Source organism: Onthophagus taurus, chromosome 3, assembly GCF_036711975.1.
Source record: "Onthophagus taurus isolate NC chromosome 3, IU_Otau_3.0, whole genome shotgun sequence".
In the NCBI taxonomy this organism is placed as follows: domain Eukaryota; kingdom Metazoa; phylum Arthropoda; class Insecta; order Coleoptera; family Scarabaeidae; genus Onthophagus; species Onthophagus taurus.
In genome coordinates, this window is record NC_091968.1 from 19373514 (window position 1) to 19399628 (window position 26115).

Consider the following 26115-nt stretch of genomic DNA (forward strand, 5'->3'; position numbering starts at 1 on the left):
TTGCTCGTTTGAAATGCCACACCGTCTTCCCACTGAATCTTCTAACGTATTTAACTTCAGACGTGCTAATTTCTCTGACATTGATTCGTATCTGTCTACTATTAACTGGGATACAGAGCTAAATACTCGTGAAGTAGACCCTGCTGTTGATTTCTTTTATTACCATTTAAATTTTGCCATTCAAAAATTTACTCCGATCAAGCGCAAATTCACTAGTGGTTTTCCGATGTGGTTTTCGCGAGATACTATCAGAGTGATCAGAGAAAAGCGAAGGGCTCATGTTAAGTGGAAACGGTATGGAAAACAAATAGATTATTTGACTTTTTCATTATTGCGAGGGCGTTCTAAGTTTCTCATTCGGCGCGACTATGGGAGGTATGTTGGTGGCGTCGAGAGCAGTATTAAAGCTAATCCTAAATACTTTTGGTCTTATATTAAAAACAAGAAAGGTGCGGATACAATTCCTACACCTATGACATTAAATGGGGCTGTTGCCGGGGACGGTAAGGGTGTCTGCTCGCTATTTGCAACATATTTCTCTTCGGTGTATGTCCCTCCCTCTGTTAATCCTGTTAATTCAATTAATTCACTTCATTCTGCTAATGCTGACCTTAATGATACTACATGTTTGGGTCCGATGCGCTTTGAGCGGTCTGAGGTTGAGGAAGCTCTTATTGCTTTAAACATAAATAAGGGTCCGGGCACTGATGGTATTCCTCCTATCCTAATAAAATCATGTTTTGAATCTCTTTCTCTACCACTTTCCATCTTATTTAACAAATCTGTAAAGGAAGGTACGTTTCCTGCCTTTTGGAAACGTGCATATATTTTGCCCATTTTCAAATCCGGTAGTCGTAACCTTATATCTAACTATCGCCCAATATCTATATTGTCAGTGTTTGGTAAGGTTTTAGAGAGACTGGTTTATACCAGACTCTTTTTTAGGCTTAAATCCAAAATCGATCCTAGACAACATGGCTTTTTTGCGAATCGGTCAGTGCAGAGCAACCTGCTTGAGTACACAAATTATATTTTAACATCATTTGACCAATATTGTCAAGTTGATTCTGTTTACACCGATTTTAGCAAGGCTTTTGATCGTGTGGATCACAGCCTTCTTTTATCAAAACTTCATGGTTATGGTGTTCATGGTGGGTTGCTTCGCTGGTTTGATTCATATTTGCAAGGTAGGAGCCAGATTGTATCTGTTAACGGATATTGCTCTGACCCTATATCAGTTCCCTCGGGTGTCCCTCAGGGTAGCCACCTCGGACCCTTGCTATTTAATCTTTATGTTAACGATATTTTCAAGGTTGTGAAACATTGTCAATGTCTAATGTACGCAGATGATCTCAAGCTTTATCTGCGTATCTCCTCTCCGTTGGACTGCTCTAGACTGCAGACTGACCTTCTCAGGATTTCTGACTTTTGTACTAAAAACCACTTGACCCTAAATCTGTCTAAATGTAATGTTATTTCTTTTTCGAGAAGGAAGAATACTGTTCATTACGATTACAACATCGCTGGCGTAAACTTAACACGCGTTTCCTTTATTAGAGACCTTGGAGTGACTCTTGATCCCAAGCTTCTCTACGCACAGCACATTGACACTACTGTTAATAAGGCTTGGCGTATGCTCGGTTTCATTATGAGATCCACCTCTTCCTTTGTAAGCGTTGACGCGATTAAAAATTTATATTTCGCATATGTTTACAGTATTCTTAATTTTTGCACTGTAGTTTGGAATCCCCAATACCTTATTTATATTGACCGAATTGAAAAAATTCAATCTAGATTTTTGAAATATCTAAACTTTAAATCTTCCATACCTTATATTAATTATCATTCGTCTTGCAGATCTTTTCGGTTAATGCCCCTTCGAGAACGTCGCCTGTGTAACGACACATTATTCTTCTACAAGGTTTTACACAATATGTGTGATTCCACAGTTCTTTTGAATTCGGTCAATATTCATGTACCTCCCCGTCTTCTTCGCTTTAATTTCTTGTTCTGTACGCCTATTCCTCGCACCAATGCTTTTCGAAACTCCCCTATGTTGCGAATGGCTCGTCAGGCTGATAAGCTCGATATTGATTTGTTTCAGCATTCATTTTCTACGTTTAGGCGCATACTTTTTAATGCAGTCAGCGAATTGCCTCCTTCGTTTTGGTAGCTCGTTGGTTTCTGTTTTTGTATAATGTTTAATTTCGCCGTTTCTATTGCTATTAGGCATTGTTTTATTTTATTTTACTTTTTGGCTTTTTTGCTTTATTGTATTATTATTATTGTTTTATTTTGTTTTATCTTTTTTTTTGTATATATATAATATCTGAATTCTGGTGTTTTTAGTTTAAGTTTAATTTTATTTTTAATTGCTCGCCTTAATTTTGATTTTTTCTTTATTCATTTTTCCTTGGTACACGTTTTCTTTTTTTTATTGTAAATTTTTTTCGTGGTACAGATCATTTGGGTTTGTCCTGTTTCTGTACCCATAAATTATAAATAAATAAATAAATAAATAAATAAATAAATAAATAAATAAATAATGCACACGTTTGGAGCGATGAATATCCCTATGCAATTCTAGAAACTCATCATCAGTGGCGATTCAGTGTTAATGTATGGGCTGGAGTTATAGGTGATCAGTTATTAGGTCCATTTTTTCTTCCAAAGAGATTGACAGCCGATGCCTTCATACATTTTTTACAAGATGACCTTACAGAGGCATTTGATGAATTACCTCAACAAATTCTAGAAGATTGCTACTTTATGCACGATGGAGCACCAGCACATTATGCACGCGCTACTCGAGTATACTTAAATAACAGATTTGGCAATAAGTGGATTGGCCGAGGAGGTCCTGTCCCGTGGCCACCTCGTTCACCAGATTTAAATCCGTTAGATTTTTGGTTTTGGGGACATTTAAAACAAATTGTTTATTCTGAAGACGTTCAAAATGTGCAGGATTAGAAGAATAAAATTAGTAACGCATTTGGCACAGTAAAACAAATTCCTGGTATCTTTGAACGCATTAGAAGTTCATTTAGAAAACGTATCCGTTTGTGTTTAGAAGTAAATGGTGCCCTTATTGAACATTTATTATGACATGAATCTTTTCCAATTTGTTAAATATTCGTTGTTTTTATGCTGGTTGAACGATTTTCTTCGACAATCTTTGTTACTTGTTTTGTTAAATTATTAATGAACTGTATTAATTAACTTAATATTATCTTATTATTTATTAAACTTTATCTTAACCACCGTAACCATGGTAATCATATAATTACTGCATCTAAATCGTTAGAATTATTAATGATGTTTACAATAGGTGAGCTTATGACTCTAAAACTTTGAATATCTCGAAATTGGTCCACTTTCGGACCTATGTTTATTAGACTTTTCTTGTCTGTTTTCGATCAGAGAATACGCTGATGCAGTATTGTACAATCGTTGCGGGACACCTGTATATAATAAACAGGAGAGGTCCAAGAACAGACCCCTGAGGAACACCATGTTTGATTTCTACACTAGACGATCTATTACCATTATACTCAACATATTGTTGTCTGTCCATCAAATAAGATCTTATTAAATTTAGTTGTAGACCTCTAATACCATAAAACTGAAGTTTATTCAGGTGAATGGAGGGGAATGGACGGCCTTGCTGAGGTCCAGTCACATTTTGCTCATCGTGTGCTTTCGTTATAAAGGCAATTACTTCAGAAACTGCCGTCATTACCGATCTGCCTGATTGGTACCCGTGCTGACTGGTCGCAAAATATTTATGGTTTTAAAGTATTCCACCATCCTTCTTGCTATTAATCTTTCAAATATCTTGGAGATAACGGGCAAAATTGATATACGTCTATAATTGTTATAGTTCTTTTTATCACCCTTCTTATGTAATGGCAGGACTCTTGCTGTCTTGAACTTTGAAGGAAAAATTCCATCGCTGACACATTTATTGAACATAATATTAAGATAATAAAAGCTATAAAAGCTTTAGCAAATTTTCACTTTCGTATTGGTTAAGGATTAAGCTTTCGAATTAGATATTGTTCATCAAAATCGATTGAGAGATTTTCTTGTTATAATCAAAACATTATACATGTAAAATCCTATCTCATTGGGGACTATCTTCATAGGTGCTTGTTTAAGTTTAAAAATTTTCTGGTTAAAATAAAAAGGTGATCGAATACGACATCTACTAGGTTTAGCAATGAAATGAAATCCTATTGTTCCGGAGAAATCGTTAATCATTGTTCAAGAGCTGAAGATGGTCTCCTTCGCTACCGGTTTTCGTACAGGTAGAGAGAGGTATAAATCCTCTTCGCAGAGGCCAAAGTGAACGGTACAAGCTTTCGGCTTTATGCATGCGACATTGGCGACGCCGCCGTCTGCCGGATCCTAGTGTTTTAGCGCCCACAGTTCATACTCTGACAGTTATAAATTCATGAAACTGCCAGTCGATATCACACCGCCTATAACTCAAATGCAAAAGACTTATGACCTTATGGTTATAGATTGTATTAGAATCATCGAACAAAATCTGTCAATCAATTGTTTAAATAAGAATAACGCTTTAAACTTTAAACCCCCTCGATATTTCAAATATAAACGTACTTCCCTCTTGCCAATTCAACGAGCATATACATTATTATAACACACCTGTATTAGTTCAAAGTGGAAATAAAACCGTTGTGTGCGCACTCTGGTGCAACTAAACTCAATCGTTGAATGATTCATAGACCACCAAAGGATATTAATAACGCAGGAACAGCGTCTAAATGCCCCCAATTATGCCCCGGAGGCACAAATGGGGCCCACTCGTAAATGAGGCCACTCGCAAACCGAACTCATATTTATATGAGTACGCACAACCTGTGATTCAAAGCCCGGAAGCTACCTTACGTCTCGGTCCAAAAACTTTGTAGTATGCGAGCGCACGGGGGGAAAGGTTGCTGAATGCTTGCGAGGGGGGCGGATTCAATTAAGCACACAAATTAAACGTCACCGGCAATCGCCTCGGTTCGTGACGCGTTGTGCATCAACGGAGAAATGTTAATGTTTGCATACATTATAGATTCGGAGGAGGGCGAGCTTCCGAGCGAAAGGAGGAGTTTGAACAGTTGACGAGCGTCGGCGTTGTTGATCGCAAGATGGATCACCTGTTTTACGGTGGCGGCGATGTCGGAAGCACGGCTTAAGCTCACTGTTAGACGTCCAATTTGTTCGGGAAATGATGAATATGTAGGGGATGATGGGGGGAAACCAACCACTCGGAACAAGACAGCTCCAACAAAACACCCGTTTTGATATTCTGATATTAACACGGCCTCATTTCAATGTGTCTACAAACATCTTAATCATTTAATAAAAACTAATCAAAGAAATTTTCAAAAAAAAAACGATCTAAAATCAAATTAATTTGAAATTTGATTTTCTAATGAAATTAGAGAATTCGCTTCAACGTTATTTATAAAGAAATCTCAAATAATTTATATCTTAAATTAAAGCTTAGGAGGAAAATTAATTTACAATAAGTATAGATCTTGGGATAGTCTTCGTTGCAATCGCCTGTGAATATCTCTCTCAACATAATAAACAATTATACAGAGTGATTCTCAACCTACCTTCCTCATGACAAATAATGAAAGATTTTATAATGACATTAAAGCAAGTAGTCCAAGTTTCCAGTTTGTATCTGATTTCGCAATCTTTGCTCAGTATTCACTTCCTCAGTGGCAATGTTAAATGCCTGTGTTAACCACTGTATGCCACCCTCAGTATCAGCCAAGAAGACGGCATGATCTCCATAGTACAATCTGGATTTTGTAATCATTCATAGTGTAACCACAGTTTACATTACATACTTTGTAATGTTTGCCCTATTCTAATTCTTTTATCTTTATTTATTATTAAGGTTGCCTGACATCATTTGTGTAGGCAACTCTTGCAATCAGAAGGACGTGAGCAAACGACACACTCAAATGTGTGTAAACATTTGCAGAAGATGGGTTATTTAAGTATGGTGGTATCAATTTTAAACAGACGATATAGCTTGGTCTTGCTGTGTAAGATGATTTCAGGAAGCAAAGACTGTACGCTTTGGAGATGATATGATAGCGCGGCCTAAACCAGGGTATTGGTGGATTATCTCGGCAGCAGTTTGTGTCTAATTTTGCAATCCTTGCTCAATATTAGCTTTGGTGTCGTACATTATGCTTTTTAAGTGATCCCAAAAATAAAAATCAAGAGGATTGAGATCGGGCGATTGAGATGGCCAGACATCTAGGCATCTTACCTAGATGTCGCCGCATATATCGGATATTTATGAAACCAAAAATCTTTTACTACAATCTTTTTCATCTATTAGCCATTATTTGTCATGAGAAATTAATCCATATGTTGAGAATCATATACATATGTTCTACGGGTTGTTTTAATATCTATTCATTACAATTTTTAATTCGTTAGAAGGCGACTGGCCTTTCGAATTTATTTAATTTATATTATTCAGGTAGATGAGTATCTTGCGATAGCTGACGTTTTAGTCGAGTGTGTAGCTTTCGTATATTCAGATTGTACTCTCTTGCGGAACTACAATTTTGGATTTTTTGAAAGAAAGTTGTTGTCCTATATATAAAATTCTCAATCGTCTCTATATTTAAGTCGTTTCTTATTTGTTCATTTCTAACAAACCAGGGTGCATCTACTGTTATTCTAATGACTTTGTTTTGTAACGATTCTAATTTCTTAATATTTGTTTTTGATGTATTGCTCCACACCGGGCTAGCATAAGTGATTAGTAAGGGGATTAGTGATTTTATATATTTATATACTAATATCGTGCAGTTGGTTTTTAAGTTTGATTTTCAGTTTATAAATGGGTATAATTCACGTAATCTGTTGTACCCTTGATTTAGTTTGTAGTTGATATGTATACTCCATGTTAACCTTTGATCTAGCATGATTCCCAGATATTTTACTGCTTTGTGTTTTGGATTCCATTTTATTTCTTATTTTTCTTATTCTTCTCAGAGTAAAAATTTTTCCTTTGCATTTGTTTAGGTTGAGTTGTATATTCCCTTTATTCAGCCATTTAATAGTTTCGTTGAGTAAACTTTGCAGCTGCTCTATAGTTTTTTCGAAATCATAGTTTTGTGTTAAAATTACCATGTCATCTGCAAACAATCCTAGACTGCTTAGCCTAGGTATTGGTATGTCATACATATATGTATATTAAATGTAGAAGTATCCATATCATCAGTTTGGATTATAGTATTTGGAAATTAAACCACTTATTATACTACGATGATTATTTATTTATTAAAATGTCTTTACCGGTTTCGGCACATTGCCGTCTTCTGAAGACGGCAATGTGACTTCTACAAAAGAACAAAAACAAAAATGTATATTACGAATTGCTTACAAGATAATATCAACGTGTGGTTAGAATTTTTAAACGATTTTTCTTAGGTTAGGTAAATTAAAAAGTTGCTATTCTTAGTTATTATCTAAAATCTTAAAACTAATAAAATAAAAAACTTACGTCAAGTTCTCTACAATATCGAAAAGCGAATTATTTCAAACATAGGCTGTGATTTTTGCGGATTATTAATTTAGTGAAGAATAAAATTACTTTCAACGGACATTAATTATTGGCGCGAATGGATGTGTGTGAAAAAGGTTAAGTATCATGAGAGGGAAACTGCATTAGCGACAATAATAATTCGACAAAGCACATAAAGATGGGTTGTCTGAGTTACACAAATTCTAGGAACAATTAAATGTTATAAAATAAAAAAATATAAAATGAAAACAATCGAAAACAACACATTTAAAAATGAAAAAAGAAGGAAAAGGGCTCTATGGGCGTTAAGGCTTTTCTCCCTACAATTGCAGCATTGAAGTGCCAATCTCTCGATTTGTAGGGAGCATTTAATGTTTATTCTCCTGTTTTTTGGAATTTTTTAAAAAAGGGTCATTCAGGCAGCTATAGAGGGGTGGTTGCAGTTCTGTTAATTGTTCGTTGAGTAGTGTGATGTTTGGTTTTGTAGCAATAAACTTATTAATTTCGTAGGTCTCTAGTAGTTCCATATGTGGGCTTTTACTCAAATGGTGTAGTAGAATGCTGTTGTTATTTTCCTGGACGTCATGCTTATTGAAAATGATGTGTGTTTCAAACTTTGAATTTTCTTTGGTTTTATGTTCTTTTATACGCTGCCCTAGATATCTCCCCGTTTCGCCGATGTAAGTAGCTTCACAGGAACCGCATTGTTGTTGGTACACACCACTTTTCTGCATTAAAACAGTTTTGTCCTTATTATTCACTAGCAGGTTCTTTATGTTATGTTTGGTTCTGAAAGTAAGGTTAATGTCAAATTGTTTGAAAATCTTTTGGAGTCTGTAAGATATGTGTCCTGGGTATGTAATGACTCGATATGTGTTGTTGTTACACGTGTTGGGGGTTCTATAGTGTAATTATATTCTGTATTGTAGTTTTATGTTGGATTTTGTTAATTAGCCTGTTTATTGTATGCAAATGGTTTATGCAAATACTAATTTCTTTCTTTACTTCTCCTTGTTTCAAGTTTGAGTTTAAAGCTCGCCATATGTATGCTCCAAATGAGGCGAGTTTTTGATTGTTATGATGGTATGAATCGTATGGAATTATGCAATCGGTTTGCGTGGGCTTTCTAAAGATGGAAAATTCTATACATATATGTGTTGAATAGCAAAGGCGATAAGGAGCTGCCTTGTGGGACTCCTGCTTTCACTTGTTTGGTCGTTGATGTATAAAGGTGGGGTCTTCCAAAAATGAGAATATTATAGGTCGTAGGTGATTTGGCAGTTTTATGTGATGCAGCTTGTATTTCAAACCTTCTAACCCCACGCTATCGAATGCTTTTGCTACATCTAGAAAGCCAGCCGTTGTGTACTTTTTATCTTTATAACCTTGTTCGATGATATTTGTAACTCTGGTTAGTTGATGTACCATTAAATATGACTTGCGAAATCCAAATCGGAAACTAGGCAAGATCTTTAGATTGTCAATTATATCTGATAACTTGGTATGAATAATTTTTTCTAATATTTTGGAAAGAGTACGTAATAGGCTTATTGGTCTGTAGTTTTGATATTCGTTTTTCTTTTTTCCCGGTTTTGAAATGCTTTCTTCCATGCTATTGGCAAGTAGTTTAGATTAAGGCTGGTATTATAGATGTAGCATTGATTAACTGTCGACTCTGGAAGGTTTTTCAGTACTACATTGGGTATTAAATCGTATCCCGGAGCTTTCCTGGTTGGTATGTATTTTAATATTGCTCGTATCTCTTCCATCGTGGTGGGGTCTTCGCATAATGTGATAGACTTAGTAGACATAAATTCTTTCAACCTTAACTCAATCAAACTAATACTTTTTTTTGCAAAACTAACTACTTTTTTTGTTCGATTTGTGATTGCTATAGTAGCATGGTTCATTAGGAATACATTATTAAATTGTGAACATTTCTGACCGTAGTACGGGAACGATTTTTAACATTTTCAAAAATATGTTATATTTTTTTCTTATTTTTACCAGAACAGGTATGGGTTGGCCTCTCACCCGGTGGCTGCTTAACGTTGAGTTTCGGGGCACCTGTATATTCCATGTACAACTCTCTCCCTCAAGATGTTAAGAATGAAAATATTGAAAGGTCCTATACAGGTGTCCTATACAGATATATTTTTAACAACAATGTGAGGTGATAGTGACTTTTCTTTCTTATCGTTCGATCAAATGTTTAATCTCGGTTTTTTTTGTTTTTTATTATGCTTTAGTTTGTTTGTGGATTGTTAGGATAGGTAGAATAGGCATTCAAATTTGCTTGTATTCTAATATGATTTGCCCCTTGAGGTTCTCCGAATACATAACAGGTACTGTAATTAGTATTAATATGTTATTTGTAGTGTAATACGTTATGTTGGGGAATAAAGACATTTATTATTATTATTATCATCTGCACGTGGTTTCACGCATAAAAAGTAGGCTCGTTTGTCACAGTTGCAAGGCACACGTCCACACTCACTTACGTTTTAACCCGAACTGATTTATATCTTAAATTATAGATTGAAACCTCTATTTTAAAATGATGTATAATAATCAATATGTTGATTACGAAAATGTATCTCAAATAGTCAAAAATAGAACAGTCTAATATTTTGGGGAATTAATAAATATTGATGAAATTAAAAAATTTGTTTCAACGTAATTAATAAATGCTTTAAATTGAGGCATCCGTCGACAATCAAGTGGTGTATAGCCATGTTGAAAAGTCGGCAGATCACAGCCAGTCTGGGAGGCGAGTCGCTGACTATAAAGGCGCTAAGAGGATGTCCCCAAGGGGGAGTGCTATCACCTCTATTATGGTGCCTGGTAGTTGATGACTTGATGAACATCCTAACTAAAAACGGATTTAAGATACAAGGGTATGCTGATGACCTGGTAATCACAATTCGAGGTAAATATGATTCAATCATAACTCAGCTAATGCAGAAAGCCCTACTACTCACCAGTACTTGGTGCAGAAGCAATGGGCTCAGCATCAATCCCAATAAAATCGAAATAGTCCCTTTCACTCGGAGAAGGAAGCTACAAATAAAAGCACCCTCCATTGAAAGCAGAACTATTAACCTCAAAACAGAAACTAAATACCTAGGGGTAATACTTGATAGTAAACTAAACTGGAACTCACACTTAGATAAGGTGAGGAAAAAGGCCATCATGGCAAACCAGATCTGCCGCAGGCTCCTAGGAAGGAACTGGGGTCTCAAACCACGAATGGCTCATTGGGCCTACGTAGCAATAATCAGACCCATGGTCGCCTACGCCTCATTGGTTTGGTGGCCAAAAACAAAACATAAGACAGCTCAACAACAGCTGGTACAAATCCAGCGGTTAGCATGTCTTAACATAACGGGTGCAATGAGATCCTGTCCGACGGCTGCTTTGGAAGCCCTACTTGGTCTCACACCGCTCCACATATATATACAAAAGGAGGCAGCCTTAAGTGCCTTATCACTGAAAACAGTTTCTTCACTCAAGTTGATGCAGGGTAATCTCAGAGGACACCTCGAGATCCTCAAAGACCCATGTCTAAATCACCTGATTGAAATTAAAACGGACCTTATACCGACGGAATACAATTTCAACCAACCGTATAAGGTCATATTTAGTAGCAGGGATGATTGGGCGAAAGGAGGGCCTCAACTAAAAAGAGGAGCCCTAGCCTGGTACACCGATGCTTCAAAGACAGTAAGATCTGGAGTAGGCATGGGCATCAGTGGACCAAATAGCCACATCAAATTGCCCCTCAGCTCGGACTTAATAATTTTCCAAGCAGAAGTTCTTGCTATAAACTTCTGCACCGCTTTGAACCTACAGAAGGGACAAAAAGGTGCATCCATAAACATTTTCACAGACAGTCGGGCCGCCTTAAAGGCAATTCAGGCCTACACGTGTGGCTCCGCACTGATCAGAGAGTGCACCAACAACCTGAGAGAACTCGCTAGGGGCAATGATGTTACCCTATGGTGGGTTCCAGGTCACAGCAACATTGAGGGCAATGAGAAGGCCGACAAGCTGGCCAAAGAGGCAGCAAACACGCCCTTCATTGGACCCCAACCTGGATGTGGACTACAAAAAAGCCACCTAAAACAAATAATCAACAACTGGGAGGCTTCAAAGATAGCCTTACGCTGGAAAGAACTTCCAGGTCACAGACAAGCGAAGAGTATGATAACTCCGTTGCAAAACAAAACCAAAGAGGTTTTATGCCTCAGCAAAGGGGATCTAAGAACGCTCTCAGGCTACCTAACCGGCCATGTGCCCCTAAAATACCACCTCTTCCACATTGGACAAGCTGAGGATCAAACTTGTCGACTATGCAACGACGAGTCAGAAACTGCTGAACATATACTGTGCAATTGCGTCGCCAGAGGACGTCAAAGGCACAACGTCTTCGGTAAAACTCCCCTGTTACCTACCGAACATAAAGGTTCAAGACCTCAGGACAATACTAAGGTTCATTAAGGACCTACATTTGCCCTAAACCTTTGGAGGGCTAAAGTTACAATAGATCTTATAGGTAGCGGTAACGAGAGGGGCCGCCCTCCTCAGCCCGGCAGCAATAATAATAATAATAATAAATTGATGTATAAAGATCAATATGTTAGTTTTGAAAAAAAATTCTGAAATTGTCCAAAATCTACCATAATTAAAGTAATTAAAAATAGAAAATTTGCCATGATGACGTAGATTTTCAAGTATTTTATTGAAAGAAATGAAATACCTTTCGTGTAGCCATCATTAGTCATCGCTTGTCCGAAGTTTTATTAAGTAATTAAACTTTATAGATGGTGCAGATAAATCGTTCAGGAGGAGACGTAAAAGAAAACGAACCGAAACTGCAGTGAAACGGTAAAAGAGGATATAAATATGCTGGAGGAGGATGGAAAAGTCTACGGAGGACAATAAATCGTAGTTCAGTAATTATTTTCCGTCTCTAGAGAAAAAGATTTAGCAAAAAAGGAGTCCAATTAAAAATAGTTGCCATTACGACATTATCAACCTCAATTTATTTAAGAAAACTTGGTTACGAATACATGATTGCTTACGATGTACGATTAATTAATTCAAAAAAAGGAACAGCAAAACCCCATAATATCAACCAACGAAATCGATACAATGCTATGTGAAAATTTTAAGAATTTTACACTCCGATTGAAAGATAATTAGGTAATATAATTAACTTATGGGTAACCGCGTATATAAGCATAGCACTGGCAACAAAGATACACGTGAACAATTTGGCTCCAAATGAAAGTGGTTGATCTTCGGTTGCCTTTTGATCTTCCAATGTAAATTTCGAATCAGCTTTCATGTCTGGGTAATACTCGGTATCGATGCGTTTCACAAAATCCACCAATTCCGTGTAGGTTCGAAGAAGACGTGGAATATCATTGGAAGGAAATGGCAATTTAATTAATGGGGCTAAATACGCGTAAACCATGGCATCCAGTGAAGTGGGTGAACCTCCATAAAAATACGGCGCTTTTCCTAATCTAACCTTGAGAGCTTGAAAACATTTCTCCGCCGTATTGAACATATAAGAATGAATAAACTCAAACGAATCCGTTTCTGTACAAATTGCCGCAACTATATTTTCAGCTTTGCGTCTTCGATGTCTTGGATAAACGAAATTAAAAGGTATTGGCATCGCTTTCGTGTACCAAGGTCTTGTAAACTCGTCAAAGTTCTTCCGGTTCACCCACCACACGTACTCTACAACTGGTTTTAAAGTGTTCTCCAGCAAATTCATAAAAGCGTACGATTGACTACATTGTTTACTACTAAGACCAAACTCGGTGCCGTATCGTTTTATTCTTAGATATCCAAGCATTAGTTGAAGGTTCGTCGTGAATATCCGGCCATGTTGGAAGATTGGAAATGATTCCCCGACGTCCCAATACGGATTTTTATGATACTTATAGGTTACGGGAACATTGGCGATTTTGGTGTACAGCATCATATAAATACAATCGGAACACATTGACGGTAGACCAAAGTCACCCTCCCATACTGTTAATTCTATTGGTATATCTCCCATATTGCCGTGTATCTGTGTAGCAGGAAATTTGGATGATATGATACGCGAAATTTTGACTGATTACTTTTTTTGACGTTTTAATTTTTTGTGATTGTGTCACTAATCAAAATGCAATGCAATAATGATTTCTGAAAATCATTACTTCATTACTCACTTTCAACTTAGTGTTAACTTGAAAAATTTGTGAAAAATCGATTTCTTGGAAAATGTTTATGAAACTAACACCAGTTATAAATAAAAGCACCAACTTTTCAATGCTGAAATCAGCTTTGCAAAATCACTTTCAGTTTTTGAGACACAAAGTTTTGAATTAAATCGAAATTTCTGGAAATATTTGATGTTTCTTAGATTGAATTTAAGCAATTTGGATTGGAAAATCTTTATGAAATTTTCACCAACTATTAATAAAAGCAAGCTTTCTTCAATGGAAGAGTCCACTTTGAAAAATCTCTTTTTGTTCTTGAGATATCACGTTTTAAACCCAACCGAAATTTCGGATATGTTTTAAAATTTAGTGTTAGCTTTAAAAATTTGTGAAAAATCGATTTGTTGGAAAATGTTTATGAAATTACCATCAATAATAAATAAAAGGATCTATTTTTCAATTGTGAAATCAGTTTTGAAAAATCACTTTTAGTTTGTGTGATACAAAGTTTTTTAATTAAATCGAAATTTTTGGAAATTTTTAATGTTTCTTAAATTAAATTTAAACCATTCTGGGAAACTGAATGATTGGAAAATCTTTGTGAAATTTTCACCAACTATTAATGAAAGCAACCTCTCTTCAATGGAATAGTCCTCTTTGAAAAATCTCTTTTTGTTCTTGAGATATCACGTTTTAAACCCAACCGAAATTTCGGATATGTTTTAAAATTTAGTGTTAGCTTTAAAAATTTGTGAAAAATCGATTTCTTGGAAAATGTTTATGAAATTACCATCAATAATAAATAAAAGGATCTATTTTTCAATTGTGAAATCAGTTTTGAAAAATCACTTTTAGTTTGTGTGATACAAAGTTTTTTAATTAAATCGAAATTTCTGGAAATTTTTAATGTTTCTTAAATTAAATTTAAACCATTCTAGGAAACTGAATGATTGGAAAATCTTTATGAAATTTTCACCAACTATTAATGAAAGCAACCTCTCTTCAATGGAATAGTCCTCTTTGAAAAATCTCTTTTTGTTCTTGAGATATCACGTTTTAAACCCAACCGAAATTTCGGATATGTTTTAAAATTTAGTGTTAGCTTTAAAAATTTGTGAAAAATCGATTTCTTGGAAAATGTTTATGAAATTACCATCAATAATAAATAAAAGGATCTATTTTTCAATTGTGAAATCAGTTTTGAAAAATCACTTCTAGTTTGTGTGATACAAAGTTTTTTAATTAAATCGAAATTTCTGGAAATTTTTAATGTTTTTTAGATTAAATTTAAACAATTCTGGGAAACTGAATGATTAGAAAATCTGTATGAAATTTTCACCAACTATTAATGAAAGCAACCTCTCTTCAATGGAATAGTCCTCTTTGAAAAATCTCTTTTTGTTCTTGAGATATCACGTTTTAAACCCAACCGAAATTTCGGTTATATTTTAAAATTTAGTGTTAGCTTTAAAAATTTGTGAAAAATCGATTTCTTGGTAAATGTTTATGAAATTACCACCAATTATAAATAAAAGCATCTACTTCTCAATGGTGAAATCAGTTTTGAAAAATCACTTTTAGTTTTAGAGATACAAAGTTTTGAATTAAATCGAAATTTCTGAAAATATTTAATGTTTCTTAGATTGAATTTAAACAATTCTGGGAAACTGATTGATTGGAAAATCTTTATGAAATTTTCACCAACTATTAATAAAAGCAACCTTTCTTCAATGGAGGAGTTCGCTTTGAAAAATCTTTTGTGGATCTTGAGTTATCATGTTTTCAACCCAACCGATATTTCGGTTTTATTTTAAAATTTAGTGTTAATTTAAAAAATTTGTGAAAAATCGATTTCTTGGAAAATGTTTATGAAATTACCACCAATTATAAATAAAAGCATCTACTTTTCAATGGTGAAATCAGTTTTGAAAAATCACTTTTAGTTTTAGAGATACAAAGTTTTGAATTAAATCGAAATTTCTGAAAATATTTAATGTTTCTTAGATTGAATTTAAACAATTCTGGGAAAATGATTGATTGGAAAATCTTTACGACATTTTCACCAACTATTAATAAAAGCAACCTTTCTTCAATGGAATAGTCCGTTTTAAAAAATCTCTTCTTGTACTTGAAATATCACGTTTTGAACCCAACCGAAATTTCGGTTATATTTTAAAATTTACTGTTAACTTTAAATAGTTGTGAAAAATCGATTTTTTGGAAAATGTTTATGAAATCTCCACCAATTATAAATAGAAGCACCCACTTTTCAATGGTGAAATCAGTTTTGAAAAATTGCTTTTAGTTTTTGAGATACAAAGTTTTGAAATAAATCAAAATTTTTGGAAATTTTAATGCTTCTTAGATTAAATTTAAACAATTCTGGGAAACTGATTGATTGGAAAATCTTTACAAAATTTTCACCAACTATTAGTAAAAGTGTCTATTTTTTACTGATGTAATCAGTTTTGAAACATCTCATTTATTTTTTGAGATACAACTAAATCGAAATTTCTTGCTCAATATGAGCAACTAATTTCTTGTTTGTGAAATAAAATATTATTTTTTTAATGTGTTTTCTTTTAACTGAGAAAGAAAACAATTCACGTGATTCCATTTTAATCCGCGTTTCGCTTAGGGCGGATATCGCGTAACGGATCCGATGCAGCTCATAAATTTCGGAATTTTACTTATCCAAACGGGCGTAAAACTAATCGAAACGGCATCTCGAGCGTTCGTGACTTCCGCAGGAACGGAAGTCTTCGTTCTTGGAGATTCGAATTGCTCGTAAATATCCGTCGTTAAACGTGTCCGTCCATAACATCTCGCGATCATCCCAAAGAAAAGCTTGAAAACTTTTTAATAAGAAAAAAGCAACTAATATTACATTTTAGACAATCAAAGCTATGTTTTACTGGCATTATTGACAGAATTACGATGAAATTCGATTATAATCGGAGTAGTAGGTTGAAGTGACATCAATCCCGAGTGATGGAAATATATCAAAGTGCTCGGTATCCTGATTAATTCGCTGTCATTGTTGGAGGACGACATCAATAGGACGAGTTGCAAGGGGTGCCACTACAAAGCACTTTATCGGCACTGGCTATTACGATCATCATCGTCCAGATGATGATGACGATAATGATGATATCATTATCTCGTGGCATTCCCATGGACGAGATCATCTGTCAACGCGTTGCTGCAGGTGCATATCCAGACATACATGAGAGCATTTATTGGGCTGATTGGATTTAGAGAAGGATTTTAGGGGCGAAAATGGGGAGGTGGTAATAACCGTTGTGAGGTGCGAATTTCATTATCGACGTGTTAGCGACCGGCATAAATGACGGATCGGTTTTGATTGAGAGGTGCACCGATGAAATTGTACATGGGGGAAAATAATCGTTGCCAGAATAACCGAGCACATCCATTTCGATCCCGACTTCCTACCACTACATTCTCGTAAAGAGGAAATCCGCAAAACATTAGTAACCCTGACAATAACTTATCCTTATCTCGTCGACTACGAAAAATAAAAAAAATCGCGAAACCAACATCCACACTGTAAATATATAAAGGTCGTAGCGAGGCGTACAATGTAGATTTGGTAATAATATATCTTTGTACGTTTCACGAAGTTTTTGCTTTTCGTTTCCTTTCTTTCTTTCGAGCTCTACACAATGTTGTGGAGATCTATTCTAAAATTCTACGATTCAGAGCTATTTAAATATGATCTATGCGAAGTAAGATTTTTGATCATAATAAAAGAACGTCTTAACCAATTTTGATGAACAATATCTCATTCGAAAGCTTAATCTTTAGCCAATGCATATGTGATAATGGTAAATCTCTTTCGAATTCCGCTAAAATGCCTAAATATTGCGAAAATAAAACAAAATTAACTTTTTAGGATTTTAGGTAGTCATAACTGGTAAACGATGTGCTCAATTATCAAGATCTATATATTATTTGATTCGCCATTGTTTGTTCTGTCGAAATCACAAAATCAATAATCTCAATTCTATCTCGTTATCTATATCTTTTAATTTCACTTTTTTTAATTTTTCTCGATGTTGATGCATTTGAGAGCAACAAGTACAACATCTTCGATAATTATTGTTTTAAGCGAACTTCTTGATAGGTCATACATATCTTTTGTTTTTTTGTTTTTCATGTACCCTATTGTTTTCCTTACTTCCTCATCGCTTATTGGTTGGAGTAGAAAGATTTTGTATTACATATATTCATATTGTTCATAAGGAATGTGATATCTGTAACTGGAATTGTATTGCCTGGTATATAAATACTTTATTATCTGGCATTATGGTTATATTTCTGGTGCATTTCTGAAGTGATACCCTATATTGCCACAAGTTGAGCCACAACTTATGTGGATCCAAGATACAAAACGATCTTTTTTGATGCTGATCTTTCCAGAAATTAATTTAATAGCGAATTTTGAAAATTATCTTTGAAAATTGCAATATCGATAATTTTATCAAAACTTCAAATATTGTTTTCTCAAGAACTAAAAGTTATTTTTCAAAACGGGTTGGTTCATTGGAAAGAGGACACTTTTATTAACACTTTGGGAAATTTTCATACTCATATTCCAAGAAATGGATTCTATACGAATTTTTAAAGCTTAATCGGCGGAAATTGCAAAATTCGAAAAAATTGTCAATTATTTAAAAAATTTATTTCTCAAGAACTAAAAGTGATTTTTCAAAACGGCTTGTTGCATTAAAAAGAGGATATTTTAATTAATAATTAGTGATATTTCCACAAGGATATAAGGTATTTGAGGAATGTAGATTGAATACGCTCAATTCTAGATTTATACGAGAGATACTGAGGATTCCAAACGACGCTGCAAAAGTTAAGTGTGCTGTAGGCATAGGCAAAATAGAGATTTCTAATTGCATTAATGTTAGAAAAAGCTACCGTGGATCTCATAATAAATTCTAACATACGCCAGGCTTTGGAGACAACAGTATCAATATGTTCATCAAATAATAATTTATAATCAAATGTAACACCCAAATCTCTAATAAATGAGACATGTTGCAACCTCTCACTAGCGACGCTATAGTTGTAGTAGATTGTGTTCACCCTTCTAGAGAAGGAAATAATATTACACTTTGATAAGTTTAATGAAAGGCGATTATTTAAGCAAAAAGCTTGTAGATTGTTTAAGTCAGATTGCAGTCTAGAACAATCAAGAGGTGAGGAGATGCGGAGAAAGAGTTTTAAATCATCAGCATACATTAAACATTGGGCATAATTAACGACGTCAAATATGTCGTTAACATAAATATTAAACAGTAAAGGGTCCAGATGGCTACCCTGTGGAACACCAGAAGGAACCGACACAGGATTAGAAAAAAAAACCATTAACCGAAACAATCTGGCATCTCTCCTTCGGATAGGAAGCAAGCCATTGCAAACACCAAACTTCATTAGTTTAAACAGAAGTAAGTTGTGATCCACCCGGTCGAAAGCTTTACTAAAATCCGTATAAACTGAATCAACTTTACAAGAATCATCCAAAGAAGATAAGCGACCAGCAAAAAAAACATGTTGTCTACAATTGATTTTAGACTTAAGGGCAAAGAATAGACATGCATAAAATCCTTTCTCAAACACTTTCCCAAATGCTGGCAAAATAGATATGGGGCGGTAATCAGATATAACACCACGGTCCCCTGATTTAAAAATGGGAAGAAAAAAAGCCCGCTTCCACAATGAATGAAAGACACCCATTATTAATGAAGCATTAAATAAAATAGTTAAAGGAAGGGACAGAGAGTGTGAACATTCCTTCATTAAAATTGATGGAATACCATCAGTACTAATACTGTTTGTAACCCTGACACCCATCAAGGCCTCCTCAACCTCAATTCTGTCAAACTGCATCTGACTCAAAGGAAGGGCCTCCATTCCTCCACAATCTACATTCTCAAGCATACTCCGACACCGTCGCCGATAACAGTTCCATTCTATGACATCGTAGAAGGAATGACTTCCGCACACTTCTTAGACTTAGTAAAAGCCCAAAACACCTTTGGGTCAGATTGGATATTGTTTTCAGCTCTTCTAACATACTCCATGTAATCGTGATGGGTTAGATACTTTATACGACTACATAGAATTGAAAAAGTGAGGTAGTCAAGTCGGTTGCCAAAATGCTTCCATTTCCAGTGCACCCTCCTTATCTCTCGAATTACTTTAATGGTATTATATGAAAACCAAGTGGGAAAACCCTTGATAGCTTTGCCTTTTAAAGGGAGAAATGCACGTATAGCAGTATTAACGTAGTTATAAAAAATTTGAACAGCATCGTTGATATCACGACCGGCGAGTTCTGAAGACAGCGGGCTTTTCTAAAACAAAAAGCTTCACCATGATGTATAGGTAATGAACTAGTAAAACGAATTGAGCAGGAAAACTCTAAAGTGGAGTGCGCACTATCCTCAGGAAGCAATGGATAACTACAAAGAGAGATTTGATATACATCGGTAGAATTAGTAATATCAAGATCAAGTGTGTTTAAAAAATAATTTTTATGATAATTTAGTTGGTTAAGTCCGCAAAGGGAAAGAACATCCAGAAATTCACTGGAGCATAACACATGCATAACTGGAGCACTGGACATGAACAATGAACTTTTTGTTTGCTTCTTTCTTCGCTTCCCCTACCATGAATGTATTCCTTTTTATATTTTCTGTATGCTTGATTCTTCATTTCGGTTAACTAGCGCCATGGTATAACACGCATTTAAAGTGATTTCCATTTGTTTGATTTCCGGTGTCAACCAGTACTCACATTTATTGATGTCTTTATAATTTCTTCTTTCAGGGAAACATGCTTGGAAATATGTAAGGAAGGCATAATGGAAGGTATCATACGCTCTCTCCGCCTTGCAAACCTGGAACTGCTGCTGCCATGGATTAGATACTAAACACCGTTTGAATAAAAAAGTTCATTTTTGTATTATTTTCGTGTACTTTGACAATATTTTAGCATGTTTAGCAAGATTTCCCACTTCCGAATTGGCCTGAATTAAGCTTTCGAATGAGATATTGTTCGTCAAATCAGTTGAGAGGTTCTCTTGTTATAATCAAAATAAATGCATAAAATCGTACTTAAAATCACCTCTTGGCAAGTCGCCATAATTAGAATTTTAAAGACACGTTAAATGTACCGAAGATCATTTGCTGCTCCTCTGGTTCGTCCAGCTTCTTCTTTTTTAACACCAATTTCACGAGTCACAAATATCACCGTCGTTTCATCTTAAAATAACATCGCGCAGTGGTTAATTTTAAACCCATCTATATAAGTTTTAATAACTTTTAATAAAGTCGTTAATGGTTAATAGATATTTTTTAAGTTCACTGGAAAACCCCGGAGAGAGGCATTTTTTTAATGTAACACGCCGTTGGTTTGCATGCAGCTCACGTAGTTCATTTAAAAATCGTATTTAACTTAGGACGGCGTTATTAAGCCCCGCACTAGCCACAATGAAATGGGGTCTTTGGTTAGGGAACTACTGGTTGGTTAAAAAATCTAATTTCCGTTTTAGTGGTTTTAAAGTTTCGCGTCTATTTACGACGGGCGTGGAAGTGTTTTCTAATTATACCGCCGGGAACTCGAATGCTTTATTCTAATTATTTTAATAAATATTTTCCCTCGTTTGTCCGAAAACGAAATTTGCGAAAAAGGAAACAACGTACGCGAAAAGGTTGTTATTATTAATAATGAACTTTAATTCAAAATCAAAATTGAAAATGTCAGTTTCAACCGGAAATAATCACTACATATTTTATACTGAAAAACATTAATACTGAAGCTTTTAATCTGTCACATTTAATCCTAAAGTAGTGAATAAATCATTAGATATTTTTAAAATTTGTATCCTGTATTTTATTAATTCGGCGTAAATCAATAAGATTTATGGGAGTTCGTAAAATAAACTTCGAATATTATCTCAAAATATAATTAAATTGAAATTGTGTAGTCTGGTCGGAATATATTAATAGCAATATTGGAAGCTGTTAAAGAGAGTGTTGAGAGAAGCCAATGTGGAAATATGAAAACAATTCGAAAACATAACATTTCATACTAAAATACTATCCCTAATGCCAACCTAAGTCTCCCATCCCTGCACGCTCTCTCTTCCTGTACATTCCTGTTGGAATGTATTCTCATTCGCTCCACACACTCATACTCCATCCATTCCCGATAACTTGAATCTTTACAAATAAACATTAAACGATTCATGTTCCTTCTGAAGTTGGATGCCCTTGCTGGACGTGGCTACACTACCCATCCAACCTTCCTTGATTATACACTTCCTTTCATTTGTGGGATTTAGTTTCACTATGTTACCATGTCTTCTCAAAATCCCAAACATGCTCACTTCCTCATTCACTTCCACGGTTATCCTTTTACTTCTTCTTAACTACTCCACCACCGTTGTGTTGTCGTTCAACACCATATTTTGTCTTTTCTTTTCCAACACCACCCATTCCACACCTAACCACACGGATGTTGATGATCATCGCAGCACATATTTCCACAAAATCCTTTCCCTTTAGTTTCTTCTCTTCATTACCCACCATGCATAGCTACTTTTGCATTCAGATACCATCTACAATAAGCCAATGCGTTGCTCACAACTCGAAATAAAATCCTTTACGCTTCACGCTCAAAGAAGTGTGCGCGGTCTAATGATTGAAACCCCTTATTTTGCCTCCTCACAGAGAGATGGAAACAGTTCTGGTCCTTGTAGCAGTTGGGGTTCATCATCATGCCAAAAGGTGCCTTGTAGGATTTGCTTTGCCTTCATTTCAATCACCACAGCGATTAGATCTTCATCAGTTTCCGTGTACTTTAACCCCCAACAGCCCTCCAACAGAGTCCTTTAAACGGGGGTTTTAAGTATTGTTCTTCTTTACAATCTAGCAAACGAATAGAGGACGCCAGGACTTGTTGATTCTTTAGTGGTGAAAAATCCTTATAAAACACAAATTTGTAACACAATTTGTTTTAGTTCTTCCTTGTCAACGATAGTCAAAATTAACTTAATTTTGGAGTATCATTCTGCTTCCTCGTCATCAACCTCAGTGAGGGTTCAGACGTGGTGGCGGGTTGATATCGCATAACTTGCCTTATTTCGTGATTCTTGATGCGTTACTTTCTTCACATTGTGGATTTTATCGTATACCAATTCCAAATAAGATAAATTTTTGGGGCCCCAGCTTGTTCTTAAATGCAGGTGGAGGGAAGTTGTTTCCTCTGAGCACCTTCCTTCTTGAGCTTCTATTTCATATTATTCACTACTCGTGCATGTCTTCTCCCTGCTTCAGTTTCAACCCCTCCCTGGAGGCATCACCTCAGACACTATTTGCACAGCGTCCTCGTCACCCACAACAGGAAGAGTGTTCTACTTCATTCATCAGTGCAGGCATTATGACTCTCTCCACTATAAGTCTCTTCATCTTCTCACCTACGCCCGATTTCTTCCAGTCAATCACCGCCATTCTACGCCTGATTCTCCAATAACCACACCTTCACTAAAATTTCAAAGAACTCGGCATTGTTATATTGCCCGAACTGGTCCTAAGCACTCCTCCGGCATTTCGTCCCAAGCACTCCTCTGCCAATTCCTCACAAACCCGTCACACATTCTCCCATTCCCTTTTAATTTTCAGACTCTTAGACCCAGACTCTTAAAAACTGCTGTCCCTTAAATTACCATCTATCGCACACATAAGATAAGCGAGACGCATTAACCTCTTCAACGCACGCAAAATACCTGTAATTGACATTTTATTGAATGTATTCTCAACATCCAACTCCATTGCCTCAATGCATCCTCGATCAGTTTATCCAATGCATGAAGTTAAATCTCTTCCTCTCCTGAACCCAAACTGCTCTTCGTCTAGCCAACTATCTCTTTCCACATATACGAACAACTTTTCTACGATAACCTTATTTGGAAAATTTCCGATGACAGACGCCAAGCATATTGGCTTGAACTCGGTTTTCCCCTAACCGTACTATCTATAATTTCCCCAATCTCATTGCCACTAATTTTTTTCACTACAAAATGAACCCTCTCTACCCTACACCTTTCCATGATTTTCGCCACCTTCTCTCGTATCTGCCTCTGTGTTATGGTGTCATTCTCCATCCTGTCAGTAGGAAAATATTTCTGAAACGTATCTTCTAATGTTCCCTCCCTACTCTTGTATCTTTTCTTCCCATCGCACCCTCCCACCATCAAAACTTTCTCGCTTCTCACTCTACTTACTCATCATAGTCATCTATCTCTTGTTTCTCACTCTATCACCGAACCTCTCCCTAGCACCCTCTTTAGCATTGATTATTTCATACTTGTATGCTTTCCGGATTTCCATAATGCCCTTCTTTTAATAGCTGCTTCTTACTCTCCTCAACACTCTTCTCCTCCTCTGTAACTCCTCATTCCACCAACTACTTCCTCCTTCATACAACTCCTTAATAATATTCGTCCATTATACCCTTGTTCTACACTTTCACTCTTTCTCAAACTTTCCCCAATTCGCTCTTCTATACTCGAACCAGCTTCTTTTTGATTTCATTCTTCCTCCTTCTCCATACCTAACGCTTCACTTAATCATTCTGTGATCACTTAACGATGCTTCGTCCAGAATCGTCCACTCAAAGTCGACTCAAAGCCTTCTCTCGCAATTTTTACGAACAAAATAATTTGAAGTGGTCCAAGTTATACTTATGTTCTCATCACCATATACAGAACTATCTCATCACCATATACATTCAGAGGAATGACTAAAACTGATTTTCTGACCATTGACCAAACATTGGTTTGGTTTCTTGAACTATGTTTGCTCAAAATGTAGTTAAAAGAAAAAGCACAGTTTCTTTGAATAAAAGAATGCAACAGGGCATAGTACTTATATTTTGGACCAAATGGGGGTAACATAAAAGATTCCCCCTAATAGAATAGTAGCTTGTATCAGCAAAAATACAGAAAATTATGTTAACTACACTTACTGCATTTCGATATGCAACTGAATCATAAAGTTGTTTCACTTGTTTCCTTTGAACTGTTCATTATGCAGCTTTCTCAGTTTGTGTGTTTAGCATACTGGTCTCCAGCCAAGGTTGTGTTTTGGTTTCATGTGAATATTTTTTTATGTCATCTATTATGGTTTAAGAATAGATGGTTACTTTTTGCTGGGTGGTGGCCTACCTTCAATATCCTCTTTTTACCATTAGTTTGTTGGCGATTAGCTACACACAAGCTAGATAGTTAACCATTAGTTCTCAGAATTTGCTTAAGGTAACTTGTCTGTCTTTGTTTTGTGTCAAAATCATCACAAATAACTATTGACCACAAATAAAATTCTGTATATCCAATGTGCGAGTAGTTGCAAACGCACATTTTACCACCTCTAACTTTTGAAATAAGCAATAAAGGTGTTGTACAATAACATAAAAATTTGTTCTTACTTTCATGAAGGACACTTTTTCAGGGTTCTTGGCTAATTCCTTTATATCTGCTAGAGTCTTCCTTCTCTTCTTCCCAACTTCTGCTATTCTTTCCTCTCACTTCTTTCTAGGTCGTCCCCTCTTTTTCTTATCCTACTTGACTTCAAATACCTTTTTTACTATTATGTTATGTTCCATTCTAATTATGTAGGCGTACCAGTTAAGTTGCTTTCTCTCTATTTTGCTGATAATCTCCTCTTGATCTACTCCCAGTCTTATTCTCATTCCTTATCCTATCCCATTTCGTCTTCCCCACTATTTTCCGTAAAAATTTTATTTCCATTGCTGTGATCTTTCGTTCTTGTTTATCTTGGAGTGTCCATGAGTCACTGGCATATGTTAATATTGGGACCGCCACCGCGTTGTACACTTTCAATTTATGTTTTTATCTATCTCCTTCTTCCTAAAAATTATTCTGTTTATCTGTCGTATGATATACTTTGTTTCTTTTCCTTATTCTTACATTTATGTCTAAATCTATCCTTCCATCTTGCGATATTATACTGCCCAAGTACTCACATGATGATACTTCTTCTATCTTTGGTTCTTTAATAAATATTTCTTTCGGGTTATTTCTTCAAATGGCAAATATAAAGAAAAGAAAAAAAGAGAGAGAATAATAAGATAACTGAAAAAACAACAAAAAAAGTGTTATATGATGCCTCATCCTGTTCGATTTACACTCCCAATCCTGCAAAGCTCACCGAATCTGTTCGTCATAACAAAAAGACTTTAATGCATTCTTAAAACCATCTATAGTTA

General features: G+C 35.5%; 1 protein-coding gene across 1 annotated transcript; it reads right to left on the bottom strand.

The window, feature by feature from the left end:
- Positions 1–12595: 12595 nt before the first annotated feature.
- LOC111414630 (metaxin-1-like) lies at positions 12596–13736 on the bottom strand. The gene has a single exon (XM_023046024.2). It carries the CDS (start codon positions 13647–13649, stop codon positions 12753–12755), a length of 897 nt encoding a protein of 298 aa, XP_022901792.1. The 5' UTR covers positions 13650–13736; the 3' UTR covers positions 12596–12752.
- Positions 13737–26115: the final 12379 nt, after the last annotated feature.